Source organism: Zonotrichia leucophrys, chromosome 8 (genome assembly GCF_028769735.1).
Source record: "Zonotrichia leucophrys gambelii isolate GWCS_2022_RI chromosome 8, RI_Zleu_2.0, whole genome shotgun sequence".
Lineage (NCBI taxonomy): Eukaryota > Metazoa > Chordata > Aves > Passeriformes > Passerellidae > Zonotrichia > Zonotrichia leucophrys.
Genome location: NC_088178.1, coordinates 7,666,960 through 7,684,745, shown reverse-complemented (window position 1 = coordinate 7,684,745; position 17,786 = coordinate 7,666,960). Strand labels below are relative to the sequence as shown.

Below are 17,786 nucleotides of genomic sequence, written 5' to 3'. Positions count from 1 at the left end.
ATAGCCCAGGTTATAGCCACCCTTTGTGTGGAATGAGCTGTTGCAGATTCAGGTTTTCTGCCTGCTCCCCCCTAGCATGGCTCACATCAACACTGCTTACAGGGCTGTTCTGGAAGGCAGTGGGCTCAGAATAGAATAGAATCCCAGGATGGCTTGGGCTGCAGGGACCTTTAGAGCCATCTCATTGCAGCCCTGTGCTGTGGGCAGGGACACCTTCCACTATCCCAGCTTGCTCTAATCCAGCCTGGCCTTGGACACTTGCAGGGATGGGATATCCACTGCCTCTGGTTAGGTAGTTCAGACCATGTCTAGTTAAGTTTTGTTCCATAAAATGAGGGGAGCAGAGGGATCAGAAAGGCAAGATGAGAATTATTATTCTTGTGAAAGCTGGACATAGCTGAGTGCCTAAGCAGGAGCCATGAGGGAAGGGAGACACAATGGACACAAACCAGCAAGGCATTCACAGCATACCTTGCTTCTTAGACTTCCTGGGTAAAGGAATCACTTCAGTTTGGTTCTGTGAGAATAAGGTTTTGAATTTTAGCTATTCAAGCATCCCCATATTACTCACTATATGTAACTATTTTAAGCATTCACCTGGCTAGTGTTTTGAAAATACCCAATCATGAATCTGTCATCTAAACTCTTCCCTCCTGTTTTTTCAACCATGCAGCAGCAGCAGGCACATTCCAAACAGGTGATGTAGAGTGGCAGAAATGCCTGTGGTGCTTTAATTTTGGAATAATCTGCTGGACATGATAAACACAATTCTAGACACTGGAATTGTACATGATGAGGGACTGGGTGATCTTAATTTACAGCCCTTTCAAAAGGGGAAGGTTGAAAGTGCAGAGCTCTTAGAGGCACGTGTGATAATTTTTTTATTTTAACTTCTGATGAAATAAAGTGCCACAAAAGAGGAATCATCTGTGGAAAAAGTTGTCTAATGTAAACTTTTGAGGAACTAAAGACAGTAGGCTTTGGGTTTTGTTTGGTTTCTCTTGGCAGGAAGCAAATCATTCATTTGCAGGGAGGAGGAGGGAAGTATTGCTAGAAACAGTTTTCAAACCGTACAAAAAGGGGTTTGGTCTGTTTAACATGTTCTCATTCTGTGCAATTAGATGTCTAATGGTAATTACTGACAACTCAAGCTGACTTTCTTCATCAAATTACACTTAAATCACCAATTCAGAATCACTGCCTGGTATGAGATGATGCTTTAGCATTCTTTTCCTGTCCCCTTCCTTATGCTGTCATAACCTGTCTCTTCCCACAGCCACAAGCCATGCTGATGGGTAACATTCCACTGTCAGGATACTTGCAGTCATTGCCAAAGCAGATACATGCAAAACCATCACAGATTGAAAGCAATTAAAGAGCTGAGATCATTTTTCCTGTGTTGCTCTCATCCCCTTTGGGAGGTGTTGATTACATGATGTGAATATATTTGCAGGGGAAGCTGTCACAAGGGTGTGATGTCTGAGAGAACAGAATATGGACTGAGTGTGAAAATAATGAGCTCACTCTGTGGGGCATCTATTCTGGGGCTCCTGAGAGGCATTGTAAACAGCAGTAACCATAGGGTCATGCATGCTATTAAAAGGCTATTTCGGGAAGGGGAAGTGAAAATGCTTTTGAGTTGAGTTATTTCTCACTTGGCCCTCAGCAGTTTCATGATGGAGCCAAAGTCAAAAATTCACATTTCCTGTCACTTATGTGAATTATGTCTTCATGATTTTTCCTTGGGTAGATACTATTCTTACAATTATTCTAATCCTAAAATATTAAAATAACTCTTGGAAGTGCGTGTAATACAACCAGCAAAAGGAAAATTACTTGTAAATTTTGTTGTGAAGTGCACTGCATGCATGAAGTGTGTGCATGAAAACTAAATTCTTTTCTCCTGAGCATTCCTGAAAACCACAGAAAAAGCACGTTTTACTCTTCACTACTACACTTACTCCAGCTTCAGATAAAAGTTCAATCTCTTTGGGGCTCATTTTGCAAACAGTACAGTAGTACAAAGCATTTAGATTTTTACATTGAAGCTTCCCTTCAAAAGAGAAGGAATGGGAACAATATGCAGATAGAGTTTGAATAGCTTGATTAGCTCTTAGAAGTTTCTCTCTGCCAGCCTTTCCGTGGGGGAAGGGAAAGCTTTCTGTTAGTTGCTAGACAGTCCTTGTGTCTCACTGGTGGAGTTGTGCTGTGTCTGGCATTCCAAACCAGTGCTTTGAATGTGTGCTAAACCCACTCCAATTCAGGGTTGAAATCCAGGGCTGAGCGTGGCTTCCTGTGCCACGTCTGTTCCCAGCCCCTTTGTCTGTCTGTCTGTCTGCTGGGGCTGAGACCCTGGCACTGTTTGGGCTGGCAGTGGTGCCCCAGGGAATGCTTGCAGGAGAGTTGGAGTTTGTACAGAGTGTGGGACTGCAGGAAAGGGCAGAGATGGGGCAGGGTCTGGATACACTTGGGATGTGTCATTTGCTCAGTCAGCCACTTCTGCCACGTAACTGCCCTGGCAGAAGCAGACTGCTCACATGGCAGTGCCTGGGGAAAGGAGCTGTGGAATATTCTCTTCAGTTGCAAATATTGCAGGAGTTAATAATAGTTTCCCAAATCCCAAAAAACCACTCAAGATAAGGTTGTTGTGACTATTTACAGCTGACCACTCTAACATACAGAGTTGCGAAATCTCCTTCTGCTGACAATATTCTTGCTTACAGACAAAAAAACTCCCCAAACCCAAAAACCAAAATACCCCAAACAAATGCTGGCCCAAAATTAAAACCAAAACCCCACAGAACATTACAAGTTAACTTCCATTAGTGATAAATATCAAGGCTAACCTTGTTGTATTGGTGTGATTGGACTTGGGTTTTCTCTTTAGTAAGAACGGAAGCCTGGATCAGACACAGCCTCTATCTTGTTTATGTTAGTTTGAGATGATACTATGTTAATTCCAGCTGACATGTTGCATTTTGAGACTTTTCTTTGTTACCTGCTTGCTGCAAAAGCAAGATAGTAACTTTTTATTTTGCTCTATGTGTGGAATGAGAAACTTAGCACGGTGACGCAGTTGACTAAGGAGAAGTGTGATCATATGATTGAAGCATTGGTTTTTATTAAAACTTATATAAAAGCTGTTCACTGGTGATGGCAACCATATATGTGTATATATATTTTTTATATTTATTTGCTGCTTTTATGTGGTGTTACCATCATAATGCTGCTCTTGCCATGGCTGCATTGCACATGAAGGTAAGCAGGTTTGTCTCTGTATTTAACTGAAGCATTAAAGGCTTTTGCTTTTAGATTGAAGGCCTAGGTTGGTCCCTCTAAGCAGCTATGTGGGATTAGCATGCTGTTGTTGCCACTGGGATGGGGATTGACTTGGAAATAGAAGTCTGAGATATATTTGCACTTTGATAACAAAAAGAAAAAGTGCTTGTGTTTAGTCTTCTGAGGAATTCCAGTTCTCTGTACTATCATATTGGGTTGACTGCTGGACAGTGATGTTGGGAAGTTAGTACAGTGCTATACTGCATCCTCAAATTTGATGAAAGCTTTGAAAGTTTTCCAAGAGGAAATTAGAACCAAAATTATAATTTGGAGGGGTGTGGTGCGAATCCCTTTACAAAGTCCTGATTTCTGGTCAATGTCTGGAAGAAGAAACAAATGTTACCTGATAAAAACCCAGCACAAAAGCCCAAGGATGTAGTTGGCTTCTGTCATCAGATAAATACTCACAGGATGTGTTCATATAACTTGGTCATGCTTTGTAACTGTGGCTACTCAGAATATGTTCCAGGGGTGTCTTATGGTATTTGCTGCTAAGTCTTTGTGCCACTAATCTTAAGTAGCTGCAGTCTCTTATCCCTGGATGGTTTTAGAGCTGTGAGGCTGTAGATACAGATTTGTACTTAGCAGCAGAGCAGGGTTCTCTTCAGTTTTTTTCTTCCCCCTGAGATTTTTGGCCAGTCAGCTTTGGGGATGTTTCAATGTGTTCTATTTTAGCCAAAGTTTTATAGTTTTAGGAAGTGCCATGTTAAGCCTTCTGCTTCTAGTTCCTTTCAGCCACTAAATAAGTCTCTTAAACATAAATCCTGTATTTTTGTTTTCATTCTTACTGGGGTTTCTTACACTATTTGTTCACTAAATAAGCTGAAAAAATGCTAATACACCAAAATCACAAAAAGAGAACAAAACAGGAAATGTGGTGTAGTAATAAATGTTTGTAAGCATGGTTGCCACTTGTTTATGCATATTCATAGTAGATGTGCATGTCCTCTCTCCTCAGGTTCCTGAGCAGCAGCCAATTACTTTATGCAGTGGAGCTGAAGATACCAAGCATTATGAGGAGGGCAAGAAATGTGTGGAAGAATTGGCATTGTACCTCAAACCACTCAGCAGTGCAAGAGGTACTTCCTGCATTGTTTCCTTGGAAAATGAAACAAAAAACCAAATAAGATGCAAAACAAACTATCCAAAGTATTAGTTAGTATGTTTGGAAAATGGATATAAATCTAGTTTAGAAACAAATTTCTTAAACATTAAGATTATGTTTTCGTGGAGGTGAGGGGGATGTAGAATTGAAAGGTGTCAAAAACAATTCAGAGAAAAGGCTGAGGTTTTTGACCATGCCATAGTGAGTTGAGACCATCTTTGATTTGATCTTTGCAGAATAAGTAAAAATAGATAATTTTACCTTTTTTCAGTTTTGCTTTGTGATAATTGTAATGATGCAGCTGTTCTGTAGAGGATGAATGAACTCATAAGAGAAAGTTACTACATATAAGATAGATAAAGAAAATTATAAGTAATACTTGGTTTATACAAGGTCAAATACAAGAGCTGGGTCAATCTGGATAATTCTGTTAGAAAATCTGCACTGTGTTGAAGAGTATGGATTTTATATATATTACAAGTGCTGGATTTGGGCAGTCTGTCAGCCCAAGTAGTGAAGTTGAGCATCATGGGCATTAGGTTATCAAAAATTATTTTTTTGAGACGTTGTCTGAGTCTTTTATGACCAGTAGTGGGACAGCAGAATCACTCAGGGAATTGGTGGCCCAGTGAACAAGCTCTGGCTGTGGAGCAAACTCAGCATGGCAGCTGTTTGTCCAGTGAGTCACCTCTTCCTTTAACCTGAATTAGGTGGCTCTCAGCATGTTTGTGATTCAGAGTTTTGGCACAAAGTTAAACATCACCCAAGCAGCTCAGGACTCATGTAAGTTCTAAACCTAAACAGAGAAGGTACTACATGTAGGCAAGAAAGTGAATGTGTTCTGAAAACAAACAAATGTCCAAGTGATCCCTAGAGTCCATGAATAAGGGATGAACTGGGAATCTGTATGGGAGGGTGTTGGACACAAACTACCAACATGGGAAAAGGATTCGTTAGAGGTTCCATCTTCTTAAAAAGCCAGATCAGTCAATCACAAGATTAAGCCTGTGGGGAAGCTGACTACCAAAAAACTGCTTTTATTGCCACGTGAAACAAGTAAAATGAACTTATGATTGCCTTGACTAGTATTCCCTTTGACAAAATGGACACCAGGAGAGCTAGGTTTGCACTTACCCAGTACAGTCACTGAAGACTGGCACAAGAAGAGGAGTATGAGGTAGTTATGATTCTGTTTCATTTTGTTTTGAAGGTGTGGGCCTTAACAGCACGACCCAGAGCGTGCTGAGCCGGCCCATGCAGAGGAAGCTGGTGACATTGGTGCACTGCCAGCTGGTGGAGGAGGAAGGGCGCATCAGAGCCATGCGGGCAGCGCGCTCCCTGGGTGAAAGAACGGTCACAGAGCTCATCCTGCAGCACCAGAACCCTCAGCAGCTCTCCTCCAACCTCTGGGCTGCAGTGAGAGCCAGAGGCTGCCAGTTCCTGGGGCCAGGTAGGAGACATCACACTGTCACTGCTGTGCTAGAAGCACTTCAGAATTCAGCCATTGATAAATGGCTGTCCAGTTGCCCAAGGGATTTTATTAAGCAACAGCCTAATTTCTTAATAGTGATCTTGAGAATTAATTATGTGTCTGTTGGGCTGCTGCTGTTGGGTTTTCTTGTATTTTTAATGCTTTTTCAAGTGTTCTGTAAAATTCAGAATAGGTGTCCTTCTGTTCTTGTCTATTCCTTGAAGATCTTTCTAGAAAAAATAAGGTTACTGGAAGTGACTGACATGGCTTTTTTTCCTACTTAGGGTAATAAACATACAAAACATTTGTAGGGATAGATTTGTTTCAGTTATGTGTACACATTTTTAAGAAGTTGTGCATTTATAAATGAAATTGTTTTGCTTAAAATACTAGAAAGAAATCAATGATGCTTAAAAAAAATGAAGTCTCGTTATTGAAAAAATAACTTCACTTGTTGAGTCTTGAAATATGAAGCCAATGTCTTAATGAAAAAATAGTGAAGCTTTTCCTGACTGAAACAGATGAAGACTGATTTTGAGATACTAACTTTCATACCAGTTCAGGGAAGAGAGAGGTTGGTTATGTAGCAAAATAGCAGTGCTGCAGCCTGGTTGATTGGTGTGGGCACTCTTTATTTATGGAAATGAACCTTGCTCTTCCTTAGCCTGTCAGCTTTTCCTTCTGGGATAAGTGTGGGATGTAGGCAATACACTTTGAAAATTCCTATTAATGATCAAGAGATGTACAGACAGGAACCTTCTTATCAGATGATGCCCAAAATAGATGATGTTGTAGTGGTAGCAGTAATAATATTAATATAATATATAATAGTAAATCATAATAATGAAAATAATACTAAAGGTAAAAAGTCCTGTTTTCCCAAGTCACAGTCTGGGAATCTGGAGGGGTTCCTTCTCTCTTTGCCCTCCCTTCTTGCCCAATTCCTTTTTTTCTCTGTGGCTTTGTGGTTCTGTTGGTGGGAGTTTTTCGCTGTTATCCCAATTGTAGCTGAACAAGAAACTGCAAAAATTTTACTTGGCCTTCTCTCATCTTTTGTCTCTTTTTGCATTTCTCCTGACTCCCAGCCATGCAAGAGGAGGCTCTAAAGCTGGTTCTGCTGGCTTTGGAAGATGGATCTGCTCTGTCACGGAAGGTCTTGGTTCTCTTTGTGGTGCAGAGACTGGAGCCACGATTCCCTCAGGCTTCCAAGACTAGCATTGGGCACGTTGTCCAGCTCCTTTACAGAGCCTCCTGCTTCAAGGTAGGAAGAAGATTCTGCCTGGAGGTTTTGTAATGCTATGAAAACCAATGGTTTTCTTTGTTTTCATTGTCCTGTAACATTTAATGTGCCTAAAAATATGTGTACTTAGAGGAAGTATTGCTCATTAAGTCCCACATGAATTTAGAGTTCTTTGTCATTCAGCTGTGGTGGCAGTGTAGGCTGAAATAGCAACTTGAAGCTGCAAAGATAGGTTTTGCCTTTGCCTGGTTTCATAGAGGTACTGTTACAAAACCTGGATGTAAAGCAGCATAATTACCTTCTTGGAAGTGGCTTAAAGCCAGAAAAATCACCAATTCTGTTAATTCAGTTGTGTTGTGGTTAGAATCAAAGAAAAAGGAGACTTTTGGGTGTCAGCTATATGAAGAAAAACTGCTTAATGTACTTCTCGGTATTTAAGATCCGTTCCTAGATGCTCAACTTAAATGTCTTTTGCTAAATGAGTAGAAAAACACTTTGGTTTTGCTAATTGTACCCTCAAATAAAAGTCTGCAATGCAAAGAGAATATCTTGATTGAAGGTATGGATGCTGTAAAGTCATTTAGGAAGTGTGACACTTTGACTGGTATGTGGGCCAGAGTCCAAGTTAGCAGTGTTTTGTGTCCATTTTATAGTGGTTCCACTCTATAAAGTGTGCATTACTTTGGTAGGAACTGCTGTTCACTGGGTGGTGTTATAGTTGGTTTTAGTTTGGGAGAAGGACTTAGATGTGACCAAAGACGTCACTTACCTCGACTTCACTAATCTTGTGCTTATCCTGCTTAATTGCATTTGGCTCATTTCCCCTGTCTAGGTGACCAAGCGAGACGAGGACTCCTCCCTGATGCAGCTGAAGGAGGAGTTCCGGACGTACGAAGCTCTGAGAAGGGAGCACGACTCGCAGATCGTCCAGATTGCCATGGAGGCGGGTTTGCGCATCGCGCCAGACCAGTGGTCCTCGCTCCTCTATGGAGACCAGTCCCACAAATCCCACATGCAGAGTATCATTGACAAGGTAAAGCCACCCACAACCAGCCCAGTCCATCTTGGTTGCAGCTGTTTGTAAATTGACCTTAGAAACTGTGCCCACGTGGGCTTGCCCAGTAATCATTTGTCCTGTTATTTCAAAACCCGTTACATCCTAAATAATTAGAATATATATTTGTAATCTAATGAATCTTACTTCCTCTGCCATCTGGACATTTTTGCTACTTTACTTCTTTATGCAGATGGAAACCCACAAAATTTAGCTAAATAATTGAAGGGTGACCTTAATGAACAGCTGATAAGTGCCAGTGTAGTGACAGAGGCTAATGGTCCATGTTTCTGGGCCTGAAGTTAGCGCATAAGTTGGAAAAAAAATGAGTCCCCATGTCTGTGTCTGAAGACAGACAGGTGGAAACACATTTTGTATGATAAAATACTTAAACTCTGGAAATGCCCAGATCTCCGTGTTCAGAAGCAACATAGGATAAATGGACTTTTAGATTAGGGGATGCTTTTTTAAATGCCTAAGGTAGGTGGGAAGAACTGAACCTTGTTGAATCGTTATGAAAGCTGTGAAGCAACTGCTTTGGCTGCTGTGCAAGGGGATTAGCTTCAAGATAGTTTTTACTGTAGATTTATGCCTTTGCCCACCTTTTGAATTGTCCTGCCAAACATCTCTTGAAGGATCTAGGTAGAATTAACAGTTTTAAAACTGGAATTGAGTGATGTTAGGAAATGGAATGTTGCTAGCTATCTTTTCCTTCAACCATCCTGGTCTATTTCTGCTTGCTGTACTCAATTTAAAGCAGGGTGCAAGCCTGTTGGTTTGGGGTTTGGAGATATTAGACTCTCCAGAAATCTAAACTAAATGGTTTCCAATACGGCCCATTTTTTTTCTTGGGTAGCAGCACAACACAAAAGAAATGGGTTTTATTGCTAGAAATAACACCAGCCTTTATTTTGTATATTTCAAAGTGTAATTTAATGCAGTGTCAAAGAACTGTGCATTCTTAATAGATAGGGTTCACTGGAATGGGCTTCTGTGAAAGATCTTTATCTCTAGTTTTGAGAGACAGTCCTTGTCTGTGGAGCAGCCTTCAGAAACCATGAGGATTGCTATGCCTGTGGAAAGTTAATTATGGTCATTTTTTTAAGTTGCAGACCCCAGCCTCATTTGCACAGAGTGTTCAGGAATTAACTATTGCTCTTCAGAGGACTGGAGATCCAGCTAACTTGAATCGTCTCAGACCTCACCTAGAGCTCCTAGCAAATATTGATCCCAGTCCAGGTAAATCTGCGTGTTTTCATAGAAACCTTTAAGTTTAGCAAAATGAGCTTAACACTGTTCAAGGATTGAAAGCTGATCATCAAGTGTAAGGAAACGTCCTCCTTACTCATCAACTAAAGGGTTTTGGATTCCAAAGTAGAAATTTGATAGATTGAATAGAGAGAAGCTGGGCAAAAGTCAGTCTAGACAAGAATGGTTTGTTACCCTACAGAATTCAGTATTTTTCTTGTTCATAGGTAATTCTGCAAAACTAGGAAAGTAGAAGATAGTTGGAAAGAATTTAACTGGGAAATAGAAATTAAGCTGTTGACAGAGGAGAGAAAGATAGAAATTGTTGAAAAAGTCAGCAGTGCTGTAATGACTATCTGAGGGAGATGGGAAGGGACAGAACAAAGTCCTATGGCAGAAGTGTTATTTTATACCTGCTAAAATTTGTAAAATCAATATTATATATCAAAATAGTAAAAAGATATAAACTACAGCTTCAGGAGATGAAAAATTGTACTTTATATTTGTTTAAACAAACAAAAGTTAAACTTCCTTTCCAATGAGGACTAGTTGTACTTCAGAGCTAAAGGAGATGCAGTGCTTTCTTCCCAAATCTTACACACTGAAACAAGCTGGGGACAAAGCTGTGCACTGCAAATTTGTTTGCAAAAAACTGATCTGGAAGGTGGCATCACTAATAGCCTCCCTTGATTTCAGTAGCCAAGTCTGGTCTTTGTGGTTTTTTCTGTTCTGTTGAGCTGCCTAAAGAACAGCAGGGAAGCATGTTGAAGTACTTGTGGAAGAATTTAGTCCCTGTGACTGGAATATAATGTCATTAATTGTGCTGAAGATCTTGAAAGGCTCTTTGAGGTACTGTCTTTTGCAGCAGAGTGTGCAGGCACACAGTGGGAGTGTCAGCTGCTGGAACAGATTCAAAAACTTAGCAAAGTAAATTGGCTAAAAAGAAAAAGTGCTTCTATAGAATTGAGACTGTACAATTTATTCACAGTGGTTTAGATGGTGGTCTGATTCATAGGTTTGCCTTGTGATGTTTTTTCCACATGAGAGGCATTCATTTCTGTTGCTGTTCTACATCTGTGCCTGTGTAATCAGGCCAGGATGACTGTATTGTATGGAATAATTTTACCTCCAGAAGTTTGAATGCAGAGGGATTTTGAACCTGATGTTTTTCTAGGTGAGAAGAGTTTGTACAGTGCCTTAACTCTGGAGTTCTTGTGAGATGAGAAAGTTCTTGTAAAAGGAAATAAATTTACATGCTGATAAAGGTCTTACTGGCTCATTCGGTATTTTGTGCAGTTCAGTCTTGAGTTGATAGATACCTCTATTCTATAAGAGCTAAGTGTCCCAGAATTAAGGTGCTGAATGATTTTTGTCTTCTGATGAAATGTTTTTTATAAACTTGGCTAGTCAAGTTTTGTGGTACTGTTGTGGGGTTTTGTACCTGGTTTTGGAAAATCTTTCTGATTTTTCTCTTTATGTTTGGTGTTTGCTGTCCATGCAACAGATGCTCCACCTCCAACATGGGAACAACTGGAAAATGGATTAGTTGCTGTGAGGACTGTGGTTCACGGCTTAGTTGATTATATCCAGAATCACAGCAAAAAAGGAACAGATCAACAACAGGTAAAACCTAAATCATTTGGGAAATATGTACCCCTAAGTTTAATTGGCTGTATCTTATAGTAGAGGTTTACTAATGTCATCAGGAAAGATTTGGTTTGACAGGAAGCTAATTGAAAACATCACTGCAATTCATATTTATCAAAAAAGAAACAAGAAAGGAAAAAACATGAAATAACACATATTTACCTCGGAAACCTGTTGAAGTGATTTTCAGAGCTCACTAGGATGGAAGGAGAACAGTCTGATCCAGCTGCAGGCTTAGGGAAATGAATAACAACCTTCCTGAGTAGAGGGTGGGGAAGGGACACTGGGTGCTGCTGTGATTTGTGGGGATTTTCTTGGTTTTGTTTTAATGTGACATATTTTAGCCAGCTGGCCCTCTGTTAATGAAATCATCCTTGTACCTGTGCTGAGTGGTCTGTCGAGCTTGAAGATTTAACAACAGTTGATATGAAGGTGCAATCCAAGTTCCTGAAACAAATTTTTTTGTTTCAGCAATGACAATATAATTAATATATTAACTTCTCTCATAGTTACCTTATCACACATTCCTTTGATGTAATTTTATTGTGTAGCTCAGTTGATGTAAATGCTGCTGAAGTACAGAGCTGCCTGTCCCAGTCCTACTCCTCTGTCTCCTTGGCACTCATCCTCTTGGAGAGCTGGTTTGGGGAGCTCAACTAGTAAAAAGATTATCTCTGCCAAAAAAAAAGAAAATTTAAAGTGAATTATTTCTGCTGTTTCATCTTTTTGCATTACTTGGGATGGATAATAAGCACTGTCACCAGCGAAAGGAAAAACAGTAGAAATGCATAAGTGGGAATCTGGGAGGGGAAAACATCAAGAGTTTTTGTTGTGGAGAGCCTGTGGTGCTTGCTGTGCTGCTTGGAAGGGAGCCTGGAGCCTGTGAGTAGGAAAGGGAGGTCTGGGTAAAGTTGCACTACTTGGCAACAGTGGCCAGTAAAAGGTTGTGTGGCTTATGTTCACTCTGCCTGGGTCTTCCCACTGCAGTAGAAGGCAAAGAAACCCCAAAACAAGCCAAACAAAAACCAAACAAACAAACCCTCCCAAAACCACACCAAAATAAAACAAAAAAACCCCAACAGTTTGCAGGTGGCTTCTGACAGGTATTCACCTTTTGGCTTCCCAGAAGGCCTGTTGACTTTTACAGATGTTTCCCTTGCTGAACTATCGAAATGGTATATCTGATTACTGGTAATTTTTTCATCCTGTCTCAGTTTTGTCCGCTTAACTGTGTCTTAAAATGTACAGCTGTGTTCCAGTCAAGCTCTCCAGTAAGGAGTTTGAACAAAAATGCTGTAGAAAACTGAGAGTGACTTAGTTGTCAAAACATGTACTCTTGAATCTGTTGGTTCTGTTGAAGAACCAAACCCAAGTACTTCAGTCATTTATTTCATGTCAGCTATTCCAGAAACACTTTAATTAGAGGAATTATCAACAGTGAAACTCCAGGCCTTTGATAAGATGATACATTCAGCTTGGCTAAGTGATTTTCATGTTCAGGTATCTCACCTGGTCTCTTTACCCTTGTCAGCCCCCTCAGCACAGCAAGTACAAGACATACATGTGCCGGGACATGAAGCAGAGAGGAGGATGTCCCAGGGGAGCCAGCTGCACCTTTGCACACTCACAGGAGGAGCTGGAAAAGTAAGTGTTCTACTAGTAGAAAGCAGTCCAGTCTTTGTTTCATCTTGTCTATAAGAGTTATTTCTCATATTTAGGAATGAGGGGGAAAGGAGGTATAACCTAGCTGTTAAACTAGTAAGAAGTTATGTGATAAACTTGTAACAGTCGTTTCTTAGATTTTGGAGCTACTTGTTCTTCCATACAGCTGGATATTTGCTTTGTTCATCACTAATGCAGCTCTGAAAGTTTGATGTTACACAAGTGATAGCCAAAGTTTTGGGAGGTGGGCTGTTTTCCCTACTTCTTAAGTGTGTGATGGCATTCACAGTGGCTTTTGTTTGTGGGTACTTCTCCTCTTCCCTTTTCATTCAGGTAGGTTGCTGGCAGTTTTCCAGATGTAAGGAATGTGTTGCTAGCTCTCCAAAGGGCTAAAAACAAACAATTCAAGATTTTTTTCCTGCAACAATTCTTTGTGCAATCTGTCAAAAAATTTCATGCAGGTACTTTCAATTGGTTACATCTGTTGTAAAGTTAAAAAATGATGCTCATATCAAATCTGCAGTCTAGATCCATTACAGATTTAGGAGGGTTACCAGTTACGCAAGAGCAAGATTCTGTTGTTCTGCAGGTTGTTTTAATTTCTTTTAAGTAAAATGGATTATTTAGGAGCTAAAATAAATAAATACAGTGTATTTTGTGTAGTATATTAGCTCGTTACTTGCTTTAAAAATTCAAAGAAAAGGTGCTTTTTAATGAGAATACTGCAAAGGCTCAGGATTGGCATGCAGTGTTTCTTTTTCATTTCTTAATCTGAAGCTCAAAGCATTAATGTCAGTTCGTGGCCTCTATAGCCAGCAGTGCATAGACAAAACACAGAGAAAGAAGAGCAGGGCATGTGGTGTTAGAATGACAAAGACAGTTATTCATATGAACAAGGAATAGGACTCTAGTATTTGTGTGCTGCAGAAACAGTTGAAGAGTTTTTTGCCTTCTGTCATCATGCTAATGAAATGGAGATTGGCAGTGCAGCTTTGGGGATGATTTTGTTGACCTGTGTTGGGTGGTGGGTCAGTGTTACAGCCCTGAGCCAGCTGTATGTATCAAGGACTGTTTGTCAGCTTTGCTGGGGGGAGAGGCCTGGTGTAGCCAGACTGACTTGCTTGCCTTGGTACTAATGTTGTCCTGGGCTGTAGAGAATGTTTGTTCAGGTTCTGTGGGTGGGTGGGGAACTTGGGAGTTCTGATTGTTCCTTATACCTTTTATCTTTGCTTAATTCCTTTACGTAGCTATTGTGTTAGCACTCCTCCTTTTAAAAATGCTTTGTGTGACTAATATTCATTGCTTTTGCTGTGTGACTCCTCTCTCTCATATGTAGCTTTAACTTTGGAGGAAGGTTATGGGGAAATGTGTGGTAATGTTTAGATAGCATATTATCATCTAAACTTGCTCAAACAGCAGCTCATTCCCTCTTGACAAGGGACAAACACGCAGTGTCCATAGGCAAGAACTGAACTTTTTAAAAATTCATTTGTGTCCTGCACGTGTGGAGACTGCAACAACATCTAAAAAACAAAAGAGCCCCAACAATAAAACCCCTTTTTGTCTCTCTTGTGTTGCTGTTAATGCACATGGGCAACTACAGAGATTATCTAAGGATTGAGTAATCAAACAGTTGCCACCTTTTTCTGCAGTAATTTGTATACATTCCTAGTCTGGGTTCCCATCTCACTCTGGCTGTTATTTATGATATCAAAGTGTTGGCTTCAACCCTGCTGAAGAAATACTATTTGCTTCTTGTTCAGTGAGAACACTCAGGTCTGCCAGTGTGCTCTCATACTTGCATTCTGGGACTTGAACTAATGGCAGGGTATTTAGAGGAGCACCTTCAACTCTGGAATTTGTTCTCCAGTACTGTTGGCCTACTGGTTTCTGTGGAGCTTTGGTTAAAGTGCCTGTATTTCTTCAGGCTTTAGTCAGAAGCAGTTAGATTTTTGGGATTGCTGCTTGTTCATAGAGTTTTTATATCTGCAATCACTTTATCAAACAGCAGAAATGGTGTAAGCTCTGTATTGATATAGTAACATTAATCTTAAGATATACTTTAAAATATATCATGTGGCAGTAAACGCTTGGCTTATTATTGGACAAACAGAGCAAAAGCGTATAACTTCATATTTTTTCACTTAAATTTTCTGCTATTAGTTTCTTCTCTGAATAAAACAGGCTTGAACAGTCTGTGATTCTTACTCTGAAGCTTGTATTACTATATTTTATATGATAGTAGTACTTTATGTGATGCTTGGTTTTGGTTTTCTTCTCTCGAGATGGATATGTGTAAAGAAAGTAGGATTTGTAAGTTTGCTGTGTGAAGTTTGCCTGTCAATTCTTGATGTACTTGTCATTAAAAGTCCATTCTTGTTCTGATTGAAATTCTGATTAATAAATCAGCTATCAGAGAAGTTGTATTCTAAGAGGTATTTTCATAAGCCCCTTGAAGAATTTGAATAAAAGGAAGCTTTCAGTAGAATCCATGTTTGAAAAATCTTGAAAGTACAACTCCTCTTAATTTTTTTTTCGTTTCAATTTTTGACATGTGGTTTCTCTTTCTGAAGATTCCGTAAAATGAACAAGCGTCTCGTTCCCCGAAGACCCCTTAGTGCCTCCCTGGGCCAGCTGAATGAGGTGGGCCTGCCTTCAGGAGCTATCCTCTCAGAGGAAGGGGGAGTGGACTTGCCCAATAGGAAAACTTCTGCTCTGCCAAATGGAATTGTGTCAACAGGCAGCACAGTGACACAACTGATTTCTCGAGGGACTGACTCTGGTTATGAAAGTGCCCTGAAGCCGGGGAAGATGGACCATCTGAGCAGCAGTGCCCCTGGATCCCCTCCTGACTTGTACGGCTCTTCCTACCTGTTCTTCACGTTGTTGTGGGTGTAAATGGGGAGTAGAGACAAAGGAAACCAGTTCTTTAAAAAAGAAACAGAACTGGGGTTGTGGTTGTTCTTGTGTTTGGTTGGGGGGTTTTTTAATGATTATATAGTAGAGTAGAAAGCTAAAGCTTAAACTCTAAACTGTGTTAATTCCCTGTTTGCTTATATTTTAATTAGAGAAGGTGATGGAAGCCTTCAGAAGGTGGAGTGTAGACAGATAACAGTGTGTTAAAGTACAGTGTGGAGTACTATACCAGGCCTTAATGAGCAGTGCCATCTTTCCACTTCTTTAGGCTGGAATCTGTCCCCAAGAGCTCTATTTCTGCCTTGCCAGTGAACCCTCATCCTGTGCCTGCTCGGGTGCCAGCAGATCTGCCCTCAGTGTCTGTCACCAAGCAGTTGCAGATGGTACCACGAGGGTCTCAGTTGTACAGTGCACAGCAAGCAGATATGTTTTATCAAGACCCCAGAGGGGCTGCCCCATCGTTTGAGCCAGCACCCTACCAGCAAGGTAAGATTGACACCAAGCTCTTTCATCCTTGTGCTGATTTTAGTCTTTCTTTCCACTCTGGTTTTTAAGCCCTTTAATTGAAGTTCTCTTACAAATGACATGGATGAAAGACACTAATATGGTCATGTCATAATAAGATGGAAATTGGCAGGATTTTATGCCTTGACTGAAGTCTTCAGTGCAAGCGAAAACAAGACCTGTATCTGTTCAGGTGTTGCAAGTCCTTCTGTCTTCAGTTCTTCCTAACTGGGCTGGATGAGGGATCCAGTGTGGTAAACCTTAATTTAGTGAGACTCAGAGAAAATGATAATAAAGTGCATATGATGACTAGAGATAAATGAAATTAGAGAAGAGTGTTCACAGAAAAAGAAAATGTCATAAAAAAGGAACTAAGAGGAAAAATTTAACTATAAAGAGAGCACGTGGAGAAAGATCATATTGAGGGGGATTAAAAAGAGAAGATATGGCTATCTGTATGAAAACAGAGGATGAGTCTTAGGCAATGTGAGGACACCGAGAGAAATGAGATAAAGTGAGGTTAATGTGAAAGAAAAATAAGTAATGACAGACCACGGAAAGTTAAAAGCAGAAAAAGCTCTAGAAAGCAAAGGTGAAATGGGGGAAACCATTTCTGAGAAAGTTGCAGAGCATTTTGAATAAAAACAAACTACTTACATTTGTTCCAAAAGTGAACATCTGAGTTGTCCACAAAATTTGATGTCAAGCACATATTCATGCTTATTTTAAAATTATCGAGAGATCCTGGACAGAATCTTCAGGTAACCAGGCATTGTGATATTACAAGTCTTTCATGATTTACAGTTCTGAAATGTCTTTCTCCTGATCAAGACATAGAACAAATCTCTAAATGACTTTAAATCCTGATAATCCAAGTTCCTTTACCCACCCAGTGGCTCTGATACACTTGAGTGTGTCCAGAGAAGAGCAACAAGGCTGGTGAGGGGCTGGGAACACAAACCCTGTGAGGAACCACTGAGGGAGCTGGGGGTGTTCAGCCTGGAGAAAAGGAGGCTCAGGGGTGACCTTATCACTCTCTGCAGCTCCCTGAAAGGTGCCTGCAGTCAGGTGGGGTTGGGCTCTTTCTCCAGGCAGCACTGACAGAACCAGAGAACACAGTCTCAAGCTGTGCCAAGGGAAATATAGGTTGGATATTAGGAAGAAATTTTTCACGGAAAGAGTGATAAAGTATTGGAATGGCCTGCCTGGGGAGGTGGTGGTGTCACCATCCCTGGATGTGTTCAAAAAAAGACTGGATATGGCACTTGGTGCCATGGTTTACTTAAGGTGTTTAGGGCATGGGTTGGACTTGATGATCTTAGAGGTCTCTTCCAACCCAGGCATTCTGTGATTCCATGAGATAAATTTAATTTAGTTGCATGGATGAAGATGTACAGACCAATCTTCAGTTTAATTTTTAGGTCTTACCTAGCTGAAAGCATTTGTAGCAATCTGCAGAGACATTCTGGTGATGTATTTCTATTCACTGTGGTGGGCTCAGTCTCACCAGCTCTTCATCAGCTACTGTAACATTGACACCATGCTGGTATCTTAGTTAATTACACAATGTCACTCGAGCCTTGGATCAACTTTTGCTTCT

At 40.5% G+C, this 17,786-nt stretch overlaps 1 protein-coding gene across 9 annotated transcripts in view; it reads left to right on the top strand.

Annotated features, from left to right (window-relative positions):
* The window catches only part of RC3H1 (ring finger and CCCH-type domains 1), a 73,464-nt gene that overhangs the window by 26,789 nt on the left and 28,889 nt on the right, over window positions 1-17,786 (top strand). For all 9 annotated transcript variants that reach the window (XM_064719519.1, XM_064719515.1, XM_064719513.1 and 6 more), the window contains exons 3-11: window positions 4,298-4,418; window positions 5,655-5,894; window positions 7,001-7,176; window positions 7,988-8,188; window positions 9,316-9,448; window positions 10,962-11,080; window positions 12,636-12,748; window positions 15,340-15,621; window positions 15,951-16,168. In XM_064719519.1, coding sequence (XP_064575589.1) covers window positions 4,298-4,418; window positions 5,655-5,894; window positions 7,001-7,176; window positions 7,988-8,188; window positions 9,316-9,448; window positions 10,962-11,080; window positions 12,636-12,748; window positions 15,340-15,621; window positions 15,951-16,168 — 1,603 coding nt within the window. The remainder of the gene's footprint in view (window positions 1-4,297; window positions 4,419-5,654; window positions 5,895-7,000; window positions 7,177-7,987; window positions 8,189-9,315; window positions 9,449-10,961; window positions 11,081-12,635; window positions 12,749-15,339; window positions 15,622-15,950; window positions 16,169-17,786) is intronic.